The 19,179-nt window shown below is 40.8% G+C and overlaps 1 protein-coding gene across 1 annotated transcript; it reads right to left on the bottom strand.

Moving 5' to 3' along the window:
* Positions 1-229: 229 nt before the first annotated feature.
* Positions 230-11,060, bottom strand: LOC118822417 (protein-L-isoaspartate O-methyltransferase domain-containing protein 2). Its single transcript, XM_036591458.1, has 6 exons — positions 10,867-11,060; positions 8,890-9,249; positions 6,951-7,053; positions 5,961-6,132; positions 4,049-4,172; positions 230-2,086 (listed from the first exon to the last, which is right to left on the bottom strand). Exons 2-6 carry the CDS (start codon positions 9,194-9,196, stop codon positions 1,596-1,598), a joined length of 1,197 nt encoding a protein of 398 aa, XP_036447351.1. The 5' UTR covers positions 9,197-9,249; positions 10,867-11,060; the 3' UTR covers positions 230-1,595.
* Positions 11,061-19,179: the final 8,119 nt, after the last annotated feature.

Raw genomic sequence — 19,179 nt, 5'->3', positions numbered from 1 at the left:
TACTACGTTTCCATTTTTGTTATTCTACATTTTTACTGCTGCGCACAATTTCAGCTATTCTTGCTCTGAAGTCGCTGCTGTTTCAAAACAATTCTTGAGCGCAGGGAACAGAAGTTGCAGAATCTCCGAGTCATACAATTCAAGCAAGACTCTGAACGTAAACAAAATTTCCAAAGGAAGCTAAAGTCAACAAAAACACAACACATTTGCAGACTTCACCAGTAACAGCTCCGAAGTGCATGTGCAAACTTGGAAATTTATTGAAAGATCTATACATTACCTAAAAGCATACAATCATTTCAAACTATCGTTTAGATATGCTGTTACCTTAAACATGTTTCCACAACTTATTAATGATGACATCTTGGTTTTAAGGGCCACCAAGCATTGGTCTCACTGTCCATTATCAAAGAAAGGTAAAGGAAAAGCACTTTTAAAGAAACCCAGTCTGGTGAGTAGAGGCCTGGGATTTTCTCCATCCCTTATAATTTTGATGCTCATAGCTGGGCATCATTCACAGAACCTATTTTACAATTAGGTTAGTACAAAACAATGCAACAAGCATTCTTGTTTTTTCTTGTTTTTTGGTTGGAAAAAAATCAATATGACAATTTTTGGTCTTTGTAACTGCCTATGATCCAAAAAAAAGGTTGAACCTTGCAATATTCCTGAGTAGGGACAGATTTCTGAGCAAAATCATTTCTCATTTCTTTTTTTAAAAAGTAACTTTGACTTTATGATGTAATGCAAATGCAGAGTAGACCAAAAAAAAAAACAACTGATGTATCCTGGTAAATGGACAGTATCACTTGATCATTCAGGTTGACAATTATAAAGCTTTTGGTAATTCAGTTTGGATGAATATGTGGAGAGACCTTGGGGCACTGTACTCAATTCAGTTGATAGGAACTGTGATGTGCACGTCCTTACCGGGGTAACCGGACATTACAATGACCGTGTCAAATGTAGCGTCACCCCCAGGTGGTAATCTGGTTTACACAGTGTAAAGTGTTGAAACGCATCACCACAAACTTGAATACTGACAAAATGCAGGTGCACAATAGCACAACACATGCAAACAGCATCCAGTACCTTATGAAGAGAGAACACAGTAGGCAAGGAAAAAGAAGTTCAACAGTGGAGGGCCGACTTTGGGGTCTTTCGTAAAGCTATAGAAAAATAACGAGGCTTTTGTCCTTCACGTCCAGCCAAAGCGATGCTACTCACAGTCATTTCACTGCAACAAGCTCTAATCTCACCCAAAATCTTGTGACAGCACCGTGAAGGTCATGTACATGTACATCCATTTGATATTTGATATTTCACTGCATCTGGAGAGGGGAATACTGCTAAAATGAGAAAATGCTCTCAGAAGAGGCTCAAAAATGAGCTCAAACAAATCTAAGACGGTAGAGAAACCCACTTCAATTCTCATTTGTGACTCCAGAATCTAGCCTTGCTTCTTTAAAGGACAAAGGACAGTTATAGTACCATAACCGAAGGATTAGTCCAGCTGGGGTTGCTTAGGTTAGCGGAGGAGTGGGGATGCGAAAGGCTGTTGAATCTCAAATCACCTCAGACGTCACAGTAATACCTCATTTGTCACGGTAATACAGCAGGTACATCTTGAGCGGCTCGGGCAAAGGAAGTCCCAGGATCCTCTCCCTCAAGACGTTGACCGGCGGCTCCGCCCTCACGCAGCCGCTCTTGCTCTTCTCGTCTTCGTCTCCGGTGGTCTCCTCCTCATCCTCCTCCGGCAGGTCTTCCCCTGCCCTGCGGCAGCCCCTCTCCTCTTCCTCCTTGGCCTCCTCCTCATCCTCCTCCACCCCGCCCGGGTACTGGCACTCGTCCATGGCCGCTGTAGGGATCATGGAGTCGTGGATCACCACAGAGTTGACACACTGGCGGTAGAAGCGTCGGCAGAAGCGTCTCCGCTCAAAACGTGGGCCGTAGCGGTGCATCGCGCGAGCGCCGGGGAAAGAAACCCGTCGCTTGGTGCGGCCCTCCGCCACCGCCGTAGGCTGCCGTAGGGTGTGTCGGATGGAGATCCGCGCCAGATCCTGCAGCGTTCGCACCTCGAACACAGCTGTGCACAGGAGACAAGGGAGGAAAGATGAAAGAGATGTAAAAGAGGATGCACATATACTATACGCTGCGCTCATTGTCCATTTTATCAGCTCCACTTACTATATAGGTGCACTTTGTAGTTCTACAGTTACAGACTGTAGTCCATCTGTTTCTCTGATACTTTGTTAGCCCCCTTTTACCCTGTTCTTCAGTGGTCAGGACCCCCATGGACCCTCACAGAGCAGGTACTATTTGGGTGGTGGATCATTCTCAGCACTGCAGTAGCACTGACGTGGTGGTGGTGTGTTAGTGTGTGTTGTGCTGGTCTGAGTGGATCAGACACAGCAGTGCTGCTGGAGTTTTTAAACACCTCAGTGTCACAGCTGGACTAAGAATAGTCCACCAACCCAAAACATTCAGCCAACAGTGTCCTGTGGGCAGCGTCCTGTGACCCCTGATGAAGGACTAGAGGATGACCAACACAAACTGTGCAGCAGCAGATGAGCTATCGTCTCTGACTTTACATCTACAAAGTGGACTGACAGGGTAGGAGTGTCTAATAGAGTGGACAGTGAGTGGACACAGTGTTTAAAAACTCCAGCAGCACTGCTGTGTCTGATCCACTCAGACCAGCACAACACACTAACACACCACCACCACGTCAGTTTTACTGTGCTGAGAATGATCCACCACCCAAATAGTACCTGCTCTGTGAGGGTCCATGGGGGTCCTGACCACTGAAGAACAGGGTAAAAGGGGGCTAACAAAGTATCAGAGAAACAGATGGACTACAGTCTGTAACTGTAGAACTACAAAGTGCACCTATATAGTAAGTGGAGCTGATAAAATGGACAATGAGGGTAGAAACAAGGACGTGGTCATGATGTTATGCCTGATCGGTGTATATTTACATGAATTTATGTATGTGTGGTAATGTTTATCCATATAATTTATCAATAATGTTAGCTTTAAAACTTGGAACCTCTCTCCCTCAAGACACAGATCCACACTAAGTAATTAAAATGTCCATTTTTGCATTTTTATTTTACACTCATGTTTTATTGGTACTTTTTTGGTACTCATTTTTTATTTACTTATTAAATAAATATTTATTTATTTAATTATTAATGCTTGTTATAATTATCATTATTTGTTTTAATGTTATTTTAAAACAAATTTTCTTTTTCGTTCAGTGTTTTTTTTCTTCCCATGTTCTGTGTTTATTTCATTTCCAGTCAAAATAGCCAGAAAAAAAAAACAAAAAAAAATAAAAATTACGCAAAAGCTTTTAATACAGCTTACACTTTTTTTAAGAGACTTGCTTTCATTTTTTCAAAGAAATCTGCAGGGATATTTTCCCACACTTCCAAAGTTCAGTCGTGCATTTGGTTGCATTTTCTCCTTCTCATGATATGAGTAATCTCAAGCACACTGTCTGTTTCCTTTTCTCCTTCACGGCTTCTTGACAGCTACACATCCTTTCAGACCTACAGCACTGAGTTTTCTCGTAGAGGAAGGATGGAGAGAAACTCCTTTGTTTTTTTCAGATCTGAAGCAAGAGAGGAGATCGAGTCTCTCGAAGATAAAAGCACTGTTTATCTGATGGTAAGAGTTTTGATGGTCTACCAGCTCTTGACTTTTCCCTTTCTTATGCAGGTAGATTATCTTATATCTAATATCCTCAGAAATATCTCCTGAAAAATGAATAACTTGTACTTAACTGCAATTTTGGCAGAAAATTAAATAAACAAAGGGAAGTCTCTGACTTTCGCACAAGACTGTAGCTCTTAAAGAGCGAAGCGATTTGTCGACTAGGTGTGCAAAGACAGACAAACCACAAAAATATGCGATGCCTGGTGGCTGCAGAAGTGGGACTGAGAAGCACTGATTCAGGACACTTGAAGTACTTTGCCCCCCCGAATGTTCTGAATCAATAACGAAGCCTGATGAGGGTTGACAGGCTGTACTGCAGCGTACTCACGCAGGGGCACACTCCTGCCTCCCCCGTTGATGCTTTGTTTGGGCTGCACCAGCGGAGCAAAAGTCACTGCGATGATTTTCTTGGTCTCCCAGGTGTTCTGACCCGTGCGGGTGATCTTGGTCAGCTGCAAGACACAAATATTCAGAAAACACGTCATCAGCAACTCTGCTACACAGTCATTTCAGTTAGAAATATCTACCACGTTTCTGCACTAAATTTGGATGCTCTGAAAGCTTGTATGTATTTGTAGCAATGCTGGATATAAAGAGGTTTAACCCTTGTGTGGTGTTGGAGTCTGTGGGACCCGTTTTCAATGTTTGCCAAAAGAAAAAAAATGATGATTTATTATTATTTCAACCTCAGATTCTTGGCCTTTGCTCATTTTCTGTGAAGAACATATAAAATAACCCATTTTCAGTGTCTTCACTCTGTTCACCCCCCACACATTTATATTACACATGTGGTGTTGGGTGAACCTGCGGGGAGTAAAAGTGTGGAGGTGCTGTGTCCTTCACTCTGTTCTCCTCCTACATGGCCTGCTGTTAGTATGTGTGTGTCTGTGTGTGTGGACAACATGGACAGGCTGCTGACTGGCTACAGCTGCTAAAGGAGAACCCTACGCTGGACACTTGTGATATTTTAAACATCTGGTATTTTTACATAAATTGTTATGTCTGTATTGATTTAAAAAAACATTAATGCGGTGGGCCCATCAGACCACAGGGTAACAAACACATCAACACCACACAAGGGTTAAAAGAATAACAGCTGATGTTTAACACACTTTTTTTTTTTTTAAATATGATTTATTTCTCTAATAAAGGTGGCATTAATTATAATAAAGCACTAATATTTCTGGTATGTGTAAATCCAACAATGTATATCATGAGAAAATGCATTAGAAAGAAGGCATACAGTGTGTTTTGGAAAGAAACCTATCGTATGTTAATCAAAAGAACAGCATTAAATCAGCACAAAAATAAAAAAGATGCAGTAAAAACGTTTTGAAACATTTTATACTGATCTGATTTATATAGATACAGAGGTGCTTAGACATTAAGGCCTTTAAAGTAAGTTTTAGAAACTCTTTTTTGCCCAAACACATGCTTTTACGTGCATTATTCAGTATATAATTGATGAATTATGATCTAGTTTTTTGGCTTGTGTATTGCTTATAATGTCAACTGTATTATTCTCAAAGTAAGTATCCTCACTGGATATCCTGAAGTACCCCATGTATAGACTTTGTATCTACTTTGTTGTCTGAGAGGTCTGTGGGTTGATGACCACTCGTGTGCTGAAAAGACGAAGAGAAAGATTTAAGACGAACATCAATAATCTGGAGATGAATGGACTTATTTGCATTTATAAGCACTCAGCTAGTTTCCTGATTCGTTTAATCTGCAAAGAGAAACTGTCAGAAAATAAAAGTCGCGAAGCTGGAGTTTCTTGTTCAAATTTTCCCGTTCCACCTTAAATGGTGCCGCAGTTACATTCCATTTAAGGTGAAATGTAAAAATTCGAACAAGAATCTGGTGAACGAGAAGCAACCTCAGCCTCGTAAAAAGTCAAACGTTGAGAAACTATTCCAATTTTGAGTAAAAGTTTCCTGCCGGAGATGTGAGAAAAGCAGCTATAGCTGAGCTAAAGCTTGAAGCAGAGCAAAGTAAGTGCGTTTTCATTTATATTATGTTTTTTAGTCTACACTAGGACATCAGCACATACTGAGACATATTTACAGCCAAGATGGTAAAACAGTACTTCAGTAAAATGGACATAAAATGTCGTGGCTCTGAAGGTGTTTTGATTTTTGTTGAGAGGACAAAACGGCTCTTCTCAACATCTGGGTTGCGACCCCTGGTCTAAACGATAACATAAAAAAAGCTCTGTATATATATGTATATGTACTGACCTTCTCCTCCAGAGGGAGAACTAAGATCCCACCAACTTTCAGCAGGTTCTTCATGTAGTTCTCATACTCTTTTTGAACTCCAGCCCCACAGTAGACTCTGTCATATTGCCGGCTCTCTGGGGGGATTTCCAGACAGTTCCCAACCACGAAGGAGGGCTCACAAAACTCGAACCTGCAAAACATTTGATCAGTTCATGAAATCAACAGAGTTGCCAGTTTATAGAGATGCACTTTGTAGATTTACAATTATTGACTGTAGCCCTGTTTATCAGCTCCCAGCAACACAGCCATCAACTTAAAAGGGAACCACCACTGGCTCGATATCATTTGTGTGGTGTTCTGGTGGACCACTGTCAGCACAGCAGAAACCCTAACATAGTAGTGTAAGTGGATGTTGCGCTGGTATAAAGTCTGTATAGCTTCAAAATGATAAAAGTAATAAAAGGGTCCACTATAAAAAACTCCGCAGAACATTTATACACAGAATTTTAAACGTTTCAACCATTTACATCATTTTTATCTACATATCCCTGCCAATGTTCTCCGTTCTTCCAAGTTTAGCTGTAGGCAGATCCCAGTGTAACAGGTTTTTTCCAATATGAACGCTGTCACTGCATGAATGCAGTATAACAAAGCAGCTCAACCCAGTTGATGGAGGCTGATACACGGCTTACATCAGGAGCAGGCAGAAAGCCTAGGCATATGGGACTCAAATTCCAGTCCCGGTGGCATAACAGCCCCTGCAGAAACTGTGCCACAGCTGAATGAGTCACTGATTCAAATTACACCTCAAATGACTAGAAGTGTACAAATCTGTGAATGAATCAATGTCAAGAAGGTACTTTAAGCAAATATAAACATAAAACACACACATACGAAGATGCTATCTCGGATGAAAACCTTACATACTATGTGATGCAAACACATAGAAACAATGTGCCTGGGGTTTCCCAAGCAAAGGTTAAAAATATCCTACTGGACACAGCTCACTTGTCAAAGCTGTCGCTGGTTTTAATAAAGTAGTCCAGTTTCTGGTAGGCATATTCCACCACATCCGCATGCAGCTCCACGCCATGGTTCACCCCAAACGGACCTGTAAACACCACGAAGATCAGAGGGAGATCAGCCCTTCTGCATTCCACACACCACTTTACACTGAGTGTGAGTCTTAGAAGTTGGTTGCATTTTCTGCTTCTCACACATTCAGAGATCCTGAGATCTGAGTTTTGAAGAAGCCAGTTCATTAATCTGTGAACACCAGTAGCTTCTTTGTTTGATTTGGAAATTTTCTTCTTTTTTGTACATTTCCTTTTCTCACTGACAGTTTTGTGACACCTACATACCCACAGTGTTAGCTGTCTTCTCACCAGTGGGTTTTTCAGATCTGAGGCAAGAGTGGAGCCTGATTTTCTGATTTTCTATCTCTTAAAAGTTTTAAGTACCATTTATCTGACTGTGACAGTTTTGGTGGTCTACCAGGTCTTGCACCATTGTCCAATTTTGTAAAATAATTTTTCAACTCCAGTTTTGAAAACTCACTTATTTTCAACTGACTTTCCCTTTCCTCATGAAAGTGGATTGCACTTAATGGCTATTTTGGCTGGAAATGAAATATGATGGGTGGTCCCTAACTTTTGCACACTGTAGTCCTGTAATAACAGTAATTATGTGTATATATATATATATATATATATATATATATATATATATATAGTTGCTAACAGAAGAAAACCTTGTATCTCCAGTTTTTTAGCTTTTGACATAATTCGAAAATGCCTGTTGCCCTTTACATTGTGTGTAAATTTCATTACGAATGGACCAAAAGAAACGACCCCAAAAGACTGGGGACTGCTTCCATTGACTTCCATTAAAAGTAAAGTAAGTTTTTTCCTTTCCCTGTAAAGTTACCATTTTGGAGACAGAAGGTTTTACAGCGATATATATATATATATATATATATATATATATATATATATATATATATATATATATATATATATATATATATATAAAATAAAGCACCCATATGTATTAACCTATATATTTTCCCTCTTATCCCAAAAATAGTTGATCCATCAAGACATGTTTGGTGTTTAGTGTTGCTTTTTTTTAGTTCTCTGGAGCTACAAGGCTAGTAGCTGCACTGTTAGAAATAAGGCTACTGTACAGGTATATTTTTTTGTTCATTAAGGTACAAACAATGTAAATGTTCCCTCAAAGGCACAACAATGGTTTTAAGTTCTAACTGTGAACCTTAAATAAGTTTTTCCAGGTGAAAAGTTCGTATTTGTACCTTTTTCATATTCAGTAAAATAAAAAGCCTGGAGACGAGACGGGGTGTGTGGAGTCAGTACAGCTTAGAGAATATCATATCAGTGGATTATGGTACAGTTATGTTCCCTGACTAAAGGTACTGAGAGGTAACCTTGAGGGGACCACCCCAGTGACAAGAGGGGGGCTGCCCCAGTGACAGTTTACTACCTTTATTTCTGAGAGTGTAGTGCTGTAATACATACGTAGTGCAGTAAAGGAATTATCATTGTGTAAACTGCATGCCTAGCCAATCACACACTGTAACCTTAAATACAAAGATGCACTGCATACCTAAAAGGCAGGTTTCGAATTTTGACCGTAGTTTTGTGCATACTGAAGGATGGAAATACATCATAGTGTTAGAACCCATATAAGAAAGCCTGTTTGAGATTATTTCACTACTTGAATCAAGTGTGCACTGATTCAGGTTTACAGTTCAGATGATGGTAAATGGTGTGATATATGCATTACTTATTAGCTATAGGCCCAATGCCAACTAAAGAGGGGACACCAAACATGCCTTGGCTGATCAACTACATCAGGATTTAAAGAAAAATGATGCCAAGTTGATTTTTCACCAAACTATTTCTTTAAAAGTGGCCAACAGGCAACTTACCCAAGATGAGGCCCACCATGGTGCTGAGGTAGCCCGTGCCACTGCCCAGATTGAGGAAGGACAGGCCAGGCTGCAGCTCCAAGGCCTCCATCACCTCAGAGTAGATGCAGGGAGCAGAAAGGTGGAGATTGCCATGCCTCCAGGCCAAGTCTTTGTAGGCACTGTCCCGGTACTCCTCCAGATAGTAATCGGCTCGGTCAATGGCTCGGAAAGCCCTTTCCACCAGGTCTGAGCGGATGTAGTGAGCCTCCTTCAGGTTGTCGATCAGCTCGTCATTGTCCTCTCCAGCGCTGACAGCACCACCCATGGTGAAAGGAGAGCGAGAGTCTAGGGTCTGACCTGCTTGAGGCCTTTCACTGTCTGGGGTGAGAAATACATATATAACAATATATGAATATATATGAATTAATGTATCAATTACAACAATAGGGTTTGTGATTCATTATTAAATTATGTAACTGAAAAATAACAGCTGGTAAACAGGTTTCAATCACATTATTTACTTTATTATCTTTGTTTATTCACTTTTGTTCATTTACTTTATCATAACAATTGTTAAATAGCATCTTTTTCATGCTTTTTCTTTCATGTAGCACAGAGCTATGGTTATAAGACACTGCAGTCCTGATGAAAGAGCGTTTCACAATTACAAATCCTCATCTTTTAATAACACTGTAGCCCTATATTTTATTCCAAACAGTTGTAATCTTGCAGTGTTATCTAATGTCTGGTTGCCAAGTAAGCTATATCGATAATAAAGACTGATTAAACTGTTCATGAGTCATACAGTGTAACAAATAAAGGACATTAAAGTTTCATTGTATATTAAAAGACGGCACAGCTTTTTATCATTGCTTTTTTCACTCTGGAGGAGACGACTGGCTGTTCTATTTCAGGAAGTCAAACAATACCAAGCGAAAAGTGACACAGTCTTTTATGCCCCAGTTGGAACTCCTGCCAGAGGCTCCATTTAGACCAGAGGGTTATTTGTTTATCAGTTGAAGTAGTCAGGCAGTCTGCAAAGGACAACAAAACACATCTAAGACCAATTCAAGTAATTTCGAGGAACGCCAAATAGGGGCAATCCAATAAGGCACTTGAGGCCTTCACAACCATGTGCTACTGGCCAGTCCTTTGATCTTGTACCACTGTAAACTGAGGATGACATGAATTGCTGCTCAACAGCAAATGACTACACTAGACTATACTCTCTGACCACTACGTGGAAATATAGGGTCAAGCATATATGTGCAATATATGCAATGTATACCTACAGATTACAAACATAGAGATTGCTGGGCTGTGAAAACTATAATCATAATAATAATAACAACAACAACAATAGTAAGATGTTTGATTTATACAGCGCTTTTCAGAAAACTGAACAGTCTTCTGAAGCACTTTATCACGCAAAACAGCCACACTGACCGACCCTGCGTTACTTTAGCTCTCTTGGATGGAAAGCAAGATTTAATTTCGCAATGATTAACTAAGACCCAGAAAAACAAAGAGTGGGCAAAGCGAGCGAGGTAACTAAGGTAGTAACTGCCAAACAGAAAAATAAAAAAAATCGACGAGACAAGTTGGCTTCCTACTCGAATTTTCCCGTTCCACCTTAAATAGTGCAGCAGTTACGTACAGATGCCTGAAGCGCCAACATGCAACTGCTGCGCAATTTAAGGTGGAACGGGGAAATTCGAACAAGAAGCTAGCGACCAAGAAGCTTTCAGCTTTGCAAAATAACACGAAAGACGAGTGAAGCGACGCTCTCACGCAGGTTAATTTTAACAACTGGACAAATGAGAAACGCCGTACTGTCCTCGTCCGTCGGAATTAAATAGGTTAAATATACGAAGCGCCACGGAAGAAGCAGCGCTAACTCGGCTAACTTAGCCGCGCTAGCTGCGAAAACAAAACAGTGCCTCGAAGGAGCCACAGGCGCTGCCAGTCAGTCCGCCGTGTCTCGTTCGCCCTTACCGTGCGGAAACGAGCAGCTGTTTCATGCGAAACAGCGGCGTGTCTGTCCATCGACTGCGCGGCCGCGTACTTTCCGGATTCGGCTACGACATCCTGGGCGCAGAAAACAACGGAGCTCAACTTCGCTGCGGAGAACAACAACAAACAAACACAAGAGCGACGCGATGTAAACACAAAACAGCTGACGCGCTGACGTCACACGCAGCGGCAGCGTCACACGGAGGGAGCCGAGCGTTTCTAGAAGAGGCTTTTCGCCAACCCCGTCCCTGTTTTGAGTGGAATTTAAATCACTGCTCCAGTCCTTACATCTTGTAGAAACTAAGAAAAGTAATATTTTTGAATTTCTGTGATTTCTTTATGGAGAGACACTTGATTAACTGGCTTTCCTCTTGTATGTGTGTGTGTTATGTGTGTGTGTGTGTGTGTGAGAGAGAGAGAGAGAGAGAGAGAGAGAGAAAGTGAGTGAGTGAGTGAGTGTGTATATGTATATGTGTATGTGTGCATAAATAAAAAATAATGCGTGGCCACTACTTAGTAAGTCGTGGGAACGAGATCCTAACGCATGGCCACGACTTAGTAAGGCGTGTGAATGAGATGATTAAGTCGTGGCCACGACTTAGTAAAGCGTGGGAACGAGATCACGGCTTACTAAGTCGTGGCCACGCATTAGGACCTCGTTCCCACACTTTACTAAGTTGTGGCCACAACTTAATCATCTCATTCCCACGCCTTACTAAGTCGTGGCCACGCATTATTTTTATTTATACAGGATGTCACCAGTGGGACTCCGTATGTATATGTGTATGTATGCATAAATAAAAAAATTAATGCGTGGCCACGACTTAGTAAGGCGTGGGAATGAGATGATTAAGTCGTGGCCACGACTTAGTAAAGCATGGGAACGAGATCCTAATGCGTGGCCATGACTTAGTAAGGCGTGGGAATGAGATCCTAATGCATGGCCATGACTTAGTAAGCCGTGATCTCGTTCCCACGCCTTACTAAGTTGTGGCTACGACTTAATCATCCTGTATAAATAAAAATAATGCGTGGCCACAACTTAGTAAGGCGTGGGAATGAGATGATTAAGTCGTGGCCACGACTTAGTAAAGCGTGGGAACGAAATCCTAATGCGTGGCCACGACTTAGTAAGACATGATCTCATTCCCACGCCTTACTAAGTCATGGCCACGACTTAATCATCTCATTCCCACGCGTTACTAAGGCGTGGCCACGCATTAGGATCTTGTTCCCACGCGTTAATAAGGCGCATTGTTTTCCCTGCTCCCAACACACCTGATCCAACTAATCAGCTCATTACCAGCCTGCTGTTGGGCTAAAGCACTAAAATGTGCTGGACAGTGGGCCTCCAGGACCGAGCTTGAGAAACACTGGACTAGAGGATGACCAATGCAAACTGTGCAGCAACAGATGAGCTACTGTCTCTGACTTTACATCTACAAGGTGGACTGACAAGGTAGGAGTGTCTAATAGAGTGCACAGTGAGTGGACACAGTGCTTAAAAACTCCAGCAGCAGTGCTGTGTCTGATCCACTCGCACCAGCGCAACACACACTAACACACCACCACCACGTCATTATCACTAAGAATGATCCACCAACCCAAGTAGTACCTGGTGGTCCTGTGGGGGTCCTGACCACTGAAGAACAGGGTTAAAGGGGGCTAACAAAGTATGCAGAGAACAGTCTGTAGCTGTAGAACTACAAAGTGCTCCTATATGGTAAGTGGAGCCGATTAAAATGGACAAGGAGGTCGTTTTAATGCTATAGCTGAACGAATCATGTGCAGTATTTCTCATTATATTCACATTATTGCTGTGTTTAATAACTACATTCAGGTGTCAGTTATAAGACTTGTCCTCATATTCACACTTCCTGATCCTGATAGCCACCATTCTCCTATGACTGATATAGCTTATAGATAGTTATAATATAAGCTATATATAAGCTATAGCTTTTTGGTTTCAAAATTAAATTCCAAATAGAGGATAATATGACGTGTTTTGTGTTGTGGATGTGTCCTTCATGTGCTGAACAGAGCTCTTGATGCTGGCTATTTTGCCTAACACCAGCAGAGGTCAGCATGTGTTACTTTTTGATCTGAGGATGAAAACAGCACAATCACTCTCATTTCTGAGGCACACAAGGCAAAGGCCTGGAACACTGTACCACCCTCAAAGACTGGGCTTTCTGAATTCATCTAAAGGGAAATCACGTTTAGAACGGCCTGAACTCTCTAACATGCTCTACTCCAGCCTAAACATATTGATGAGAAGTGCTTTTTGATAAGAAGCTACAGTTTGAAGCTACAGAGAGGGTGCTTGTCACAGTCTCCACTGGCCAGTGGAAGCCTTCAGTTAACCCCAGTCTCCATTAATATGGGGGGGCTTGTGGATCTTATTCTATATGAATAGCCTTTGTTCCAAAATGCACTAAATGCCATTTTCATTATTTTTTTTTTCTTTTAACTTACTCACTCACTCATCATCCAAGCCGCTTATCCTCCTGGGTCACAGGGGGAGCTGGAGCCTATCTTGGTGCTCATTGGGCGGAAGGCAGGAAACACCCTGGACAGGTTGCCAGTCCATCACAGGGCAGACAGGCAGAGATACACGTTCTTACACACCTTCACACCTAGGGGCAATTTAGCATCTTCAACTGGCCTGCATGTCTTTGGGAGGAAACCCGAAGCAGCTTGTATTTTTTTGTAAATTTTATGATGAAAGGACCAAGAGAAGCGGCCCAAAATGACTTGGGGGGGAAAAAAGTCTGGTTCCATTGACTTACATTAAAAGTAAAGTATGTTTTTTTTCCTTCTCTTGTAAAGTTACCATTTTGGAGATACAATGTTTTCTTCCGACAACAGAGATATACAGTATTTTGGAGTAAGACTCCAAAATACATATATAGTCTGTTTGACATGGTCGAAATGAAAACAGGATGCTTTTCTAGTAATGAATGCAATATTTATATTCCACACAGTGGTCAGAGATCTAATCCTTTAGAGTAAGTAGGCAGGACAACCCTAAGGTTCTTTTCCAATATTAAAATGTGTTTTTTCCTTGTATTGTTATATTACCATTCTTGTAAACTCTAATCCTTTAGACTTTGTGTCCAAAAGTTTGTAGACATTCCCTCATTCAGTGTTACTTTTGAAACCAAGTAACTACTCCACAGCCCAATGATGGGGCGGTGGGGTGGGGGGGGTTTCTACCCCTCTAGCTGAGGCTTGGAATTGGGCATTGTGATCTTAAACTCATGTGCTGCTCCAAAGCATCTCATTCTACACTCAATGCTTTTCTACACTGTAAAAAGTGGCCCATCAGATCTACTTAAAAAAGTGCTTCATGTGGTAACAAGTAAATTAAATAGTTTTATTCAAACTAAACGAATACTTTGAATGAACAATTCTTTCAGTGTAGTTTTTGAAGTTGAATAAAATTAGTTTAATTGCTTGTTACCACATGAAGCCACTTTTTATGGTGTATGAAGATTTTACAAGCTGCACTGTAAAAAGTGTTTCCTCAGATGAACCTAAAAAGTAAGTAAACTAGTTTTATTCAACCTAAATAAATACTTAGAATAAGTGATTCTTTAAATTAATTTGTTGAGCAAAACTAGTTCTATTGCTTGTTACCACATTTTTTTAGGTTTATTTGATGAAACACTTTTTAGTGCGTGTGTGTGTGTGTGTATGTGTGTGTGTGTGTGTGTGTATGTGTGTGTGTGTGTGTGTGTAGGTGTGTGTGTGTGTGTGTGTGTGTAATTGAACACTTGTTTCAGCAATGGGTGCACCTTAAAATAGCTGAATTTGCTGAACAGGTGCCTCTGGATACCTTTGGAAATATATCATATTCTGAATAAAAGAAAATTGGCAGTGGGTGGAAACATGAGACTTACCTACACTGGCCTTTAGTATCCCAGCTTAGGGTCACAGTATAGCAGTGGTTCTCAAATAAGGGGCCTGAGGACTGCTGTGGAACACCTGGTCGAATTATGCTGTTTTGCTGTTCTTCTAAATGAAAATAAGTTACCACATCCTCTTCAGTGAACAAACTTAAATATGGAATCTGCACAATTTCTATTTATGTAGTTTAGGTAGTTCAGCTTATTGAAAAAAGTTAGCTAGTTTACACACACACACATTTTCTAAGCCGCGTATCCTTCTGGGTCGTGGGGGAGCTGGAGCCTTTCCCAGTGGTCATTGGGCAGAAGGCAGGGAACACCCTGGACAGGCCGCCAGTCCATCACAGGGCAGACAGGCAGACATATACACTGATCAGGCATAACATTCTGACCACCTCCTTGTTTCTACGCTCATTGTCCATTTTATCAGCTCCACTTACTATATAGGTGCACTTTGTAGTTCTACAGTTACAGACTGTAGTCCATCTGTTTCTCTGCATACTTTGTTAGCCCCCTTTTACCCTGTTCTTCAGTGGTCAGGACCCCCATGGACCCTCACAGAGCAGGTACTAGTTGGGTGGTGGATCATTCTCAGCACTGCAGTAACACTGATGTGGTGGTGGTGGTGTGTTAGTGTGTGTTGCGCTGGTCTGAGTGGATCAGACACAGCAGTGCTGCTGGAGTTTTTAAACACCTCAGTGTCACTGCTGGACTGAGAATAGTCCACCAACCAAAAATATCCAGCCAACAGCGTCCTGTGACCACTGATGAAGGACTGGAGGATGACCAACACAAACTGTGCAGCAGCAGATGAGCTATCGTCTCTGACTTTACATCTACAAGGTGGACCAACAAGGTAGGAGTGTCTAATAGAGTAGACAGTGAGTGGACACAGTGTTTAAAAACTCCAGCACCACCCAAATAGTACCTGCTCTGTGAGGGTCCATGGGGGTCCTGATCACTAAAGAACAGGGTAAAAGGGGGCTAACAAAGTACGCAGAGAAACAGATGGACTACAGTCTGTAAAGATAAAATGGACAATGAGCGTAGAAACAATGAGAAGGTCATAAGGTTATGCCTGATCGGTGTACATTCACAGACACACTCACACCTAGGGGTGTTATTTACCATGTCCAATTGGCCCAACTGCATGTCTTTGGACTTCTTGCTGAGAGCCGACAGCGCTACCCACTGCGCCACGCCCTAGCTATTTTGACATATTGAAAAAAAATTAAATAAACATGTCACGATTTTTGCACAGGCCACATTTCATGTTTCTTTTTTTCCCCAATATGTCTCATTCAGCAAATAAATAGTAGCCGCACACAGACGAACGCATATAAAGGGTACGCTGAGAAAGGTCATGGTTATTTTCACTTTATTTTTTTTCGAGTTCTTCATATATAACATTGAAATGAATAAATGAACGATGCTTCCACAAAAAAACAGACATTGCTTTTCTCATAACACTGATATGGGTGAGCACAGATACAAGAATGCACGAACACAGTCACAGTCCAAACCCAACTACACACACTTAAACTTCCAAATGAGGCCATGAAAGCTCCACAGCCACAGCCTGTCCCGCCCTACAAAACACGTTAGCAAAGAAATGACCGTCGCTACAAAAGTAACAAAAAACTCATACAGTCTATTATTGTGGAAGTGCGTATTATTTTTGGAAGTACCAATTTCTTTTGTCACTTTCTAAAGGAGAATACGATTTGTGGCTACAAAATCACCAGTAAAAATAGCTCATCTCTGTAAAAAGGACTCGGCCGGACGGGCTTTGGCTGTGGATGAAGTCACAAACTATTTTTTTTTGTCATTTTTTTTTTGGAAATATTCTTTAGTACAACAACAACACTTTTCCTTTATTACAAATGTACAGACTCCCACTGCTGTCAGAATAATGCCCTGTGCACAATTGCTTCAACTTTGACATATTAGATTGGTTGATACTTTCCCTCAGATTAATCACCAATAGTGCGGTTAACAACCTGAAATAGTGTCACAGTTTCTGTAGAACTTTTTTGGGAAGAATAGTTTTAGATATTATGTCTTTTTTCATGTAAAAACAGCAAACGAACATTTTCAATGGCGACCGTTTTAATAAAGAAAATCATATACCCATATGCCCCCCCCCACACAAAAAAAAAAAAATTGACACCCTGAGTGGCATTTGAACCTATCACCCGAATGTAAACACACCCTTTCCTGCAGCTAAGTGAAGTGAGAAAAGGCACACATGAGAACACCACAGAGCTGTAGGCTACGGCGCCTACAGATTGAGGGCCATTTTGGTTCTATCAGCTTAATGGGAAACACAGTATCATTCTGACAATATCGTGCCTTCCTGCTCAGTGCGTGCTTTCAACTCAGATGTCTTCTCTCAGGTCATGACAAAGGGCTTTGAGGCCACTAGCTCATTTAATATTTATCCATGTATCAGTCCAAGGCTATGTTCACACTGCAGTGGTGCACATCGGATTATGAAATCAGATTCTTTTAGAGCTGTGTGAACACAAATTTTTCAAATCAGCTTTGAGCCACTTTTAAATCATCTCTGTCATATCAGAACCTCATAACTAGCTGCCCTTTACACTGTGAGAGCATTTCATGATGGATGGACCACTTACTTTGATAAAGTCATGTTACCATCCTAAATCATATTTTAACGATGTTATTTTCCGTCATGTATGAAGTCATTTTGGAGATATGAGGTTTTGATACGACAGTGACAACAAGTAATCTTAGACTGGTCACATCATGGACCATGCGATGATTTTTTTCAGAGCTGTGTGAACACAAAATCCAGATCTTTTCAAATCACATTTATTCCACTTTGATATCGTCACTGTCACGTCAAAACCTCATTCAGTTTTTTAACGTTTCTTTATCTATAAACTTATTTTTTGGAGTTGCAATCCTAGATCGGTTATATCATGACCATTTTTTTCAGAGCTGTGTGAACACAAAATCCAGATTTTATCAAATCACATTTATTCTACTTGGGTCTCGTTGCTGTCACATCAAAACCTCATTACATTTTTAAATGTTTCCTCAACTACAAACTTATTTTGGAGTTAAAAGGTTTTGTTATGACAGTGATGATATGCAATCCTAGATCAGCCACATAATCATATATACCAATATGTACCAATGTTTTCAGAGCTGAGTGAACACAAAATCCCGATCTTTTCAAATCACATTTAAGCCAAATCTCTGTCATATCAAAACCTAGGTCAGTTTTTGTTTTACAGTTGATATGTAATCCTAGATTGGCCACATCATCCATTTTTTTCAGTGCTGTGTGAACACAAAAACAGATCCTTTCTAATCTAATTTAAACCACTTTCAAATTCACTTCTCTTCACTAATGAGAATGATCCCAATCTGAATTTTTATCAAAATTGAATCTGAGCAAAAAATCTGAATTGAGCAATAAGGCTTGTAATGTAAACGCAACCCAAGCAACCCAACTTTAATGTGGCTCTCATGTTCAGCCCTCTGTCTACCTTCTAACCCCCCAAAACCCAGACCATGCAGTTCAATTCAATGAGCTATATACGATTTGGTTTGAACGGGGAAAGTATATTAAAATTACAGTGCTACACTTTCAGACATAAGACCGCTCCAGAGGACTGGCTACATTATGAAACTTGATAAAATTCAAATAAATAAATAAATAAATAAATAAATACAACATTTCTAGCTACTTATCATCACTGACAACTACTGCTAAGACAGCATGCAACAAGGCATAAGAACTCATGCATGCTTCATGGTACTGATGTCAGTGGTAATAAGCAGATACCAATGTTTATCATGAACTTCCATTGTGGCCAAATAAAGATAACGATCTCCCTGCAGTGCTACTTAATAGAAGTAATATAGTCTTAGGACTACACTAGCAGTCATAGTCCTGACCATATATTCGCTGGACACTGAAGTCCTTGCTCTAACATGTCTAATCCAGCTCATGAAAGACTGAGGTGAATGTTAGATTGAATGTATTAGCTTATTGAAAGGTGCAGCGCTGGGGCTACGAACTACTCCTGCAATAGAAAGCTTTAATTCTGACATTTTTCAACATAATTTCTATCTATTGCATCCATAGCACACAGTCAATTACCAAGGATAATAATTTTGACATGAACCCTAAACACTCTGAACACTTACAATAGAAGTCAATGGGCACATGCTGCAACTGCAACAACTGCTCATTAGCTTCTATTGCAATCGATGCATTTCCCGTCCTTTTCTAAGTACAAAGAAATTACTGCCTGTAGTAATTAACCGTATGCTGGGGATGCAGCAGACAGAGATTAGGCTGAAAATAAAAAATCAACCTTTACGGATGAGCTGGTCCTACAGCAGAAAGATC

This window comes from Colossoma macropomum, unplaced genomic scaffold (genome assembly GCF_904425465.1).
Source record: "Colossoma macropomum unplaced genomic scaffold, Colossoma_macropomum, whole genome shotgun sequence".
Lineage (NCBI taxonomy): Eukaryota > Metazoa > Chordata > Actinopteri > Characiformes > Serrasalmidae > Colossoma > Colossoma macropomum.
The sequence above is the reverse complement of the archived record's forward strand: the minus strand, read 5'-3'. Positions and strand labels throughout refer to the sequence as shown.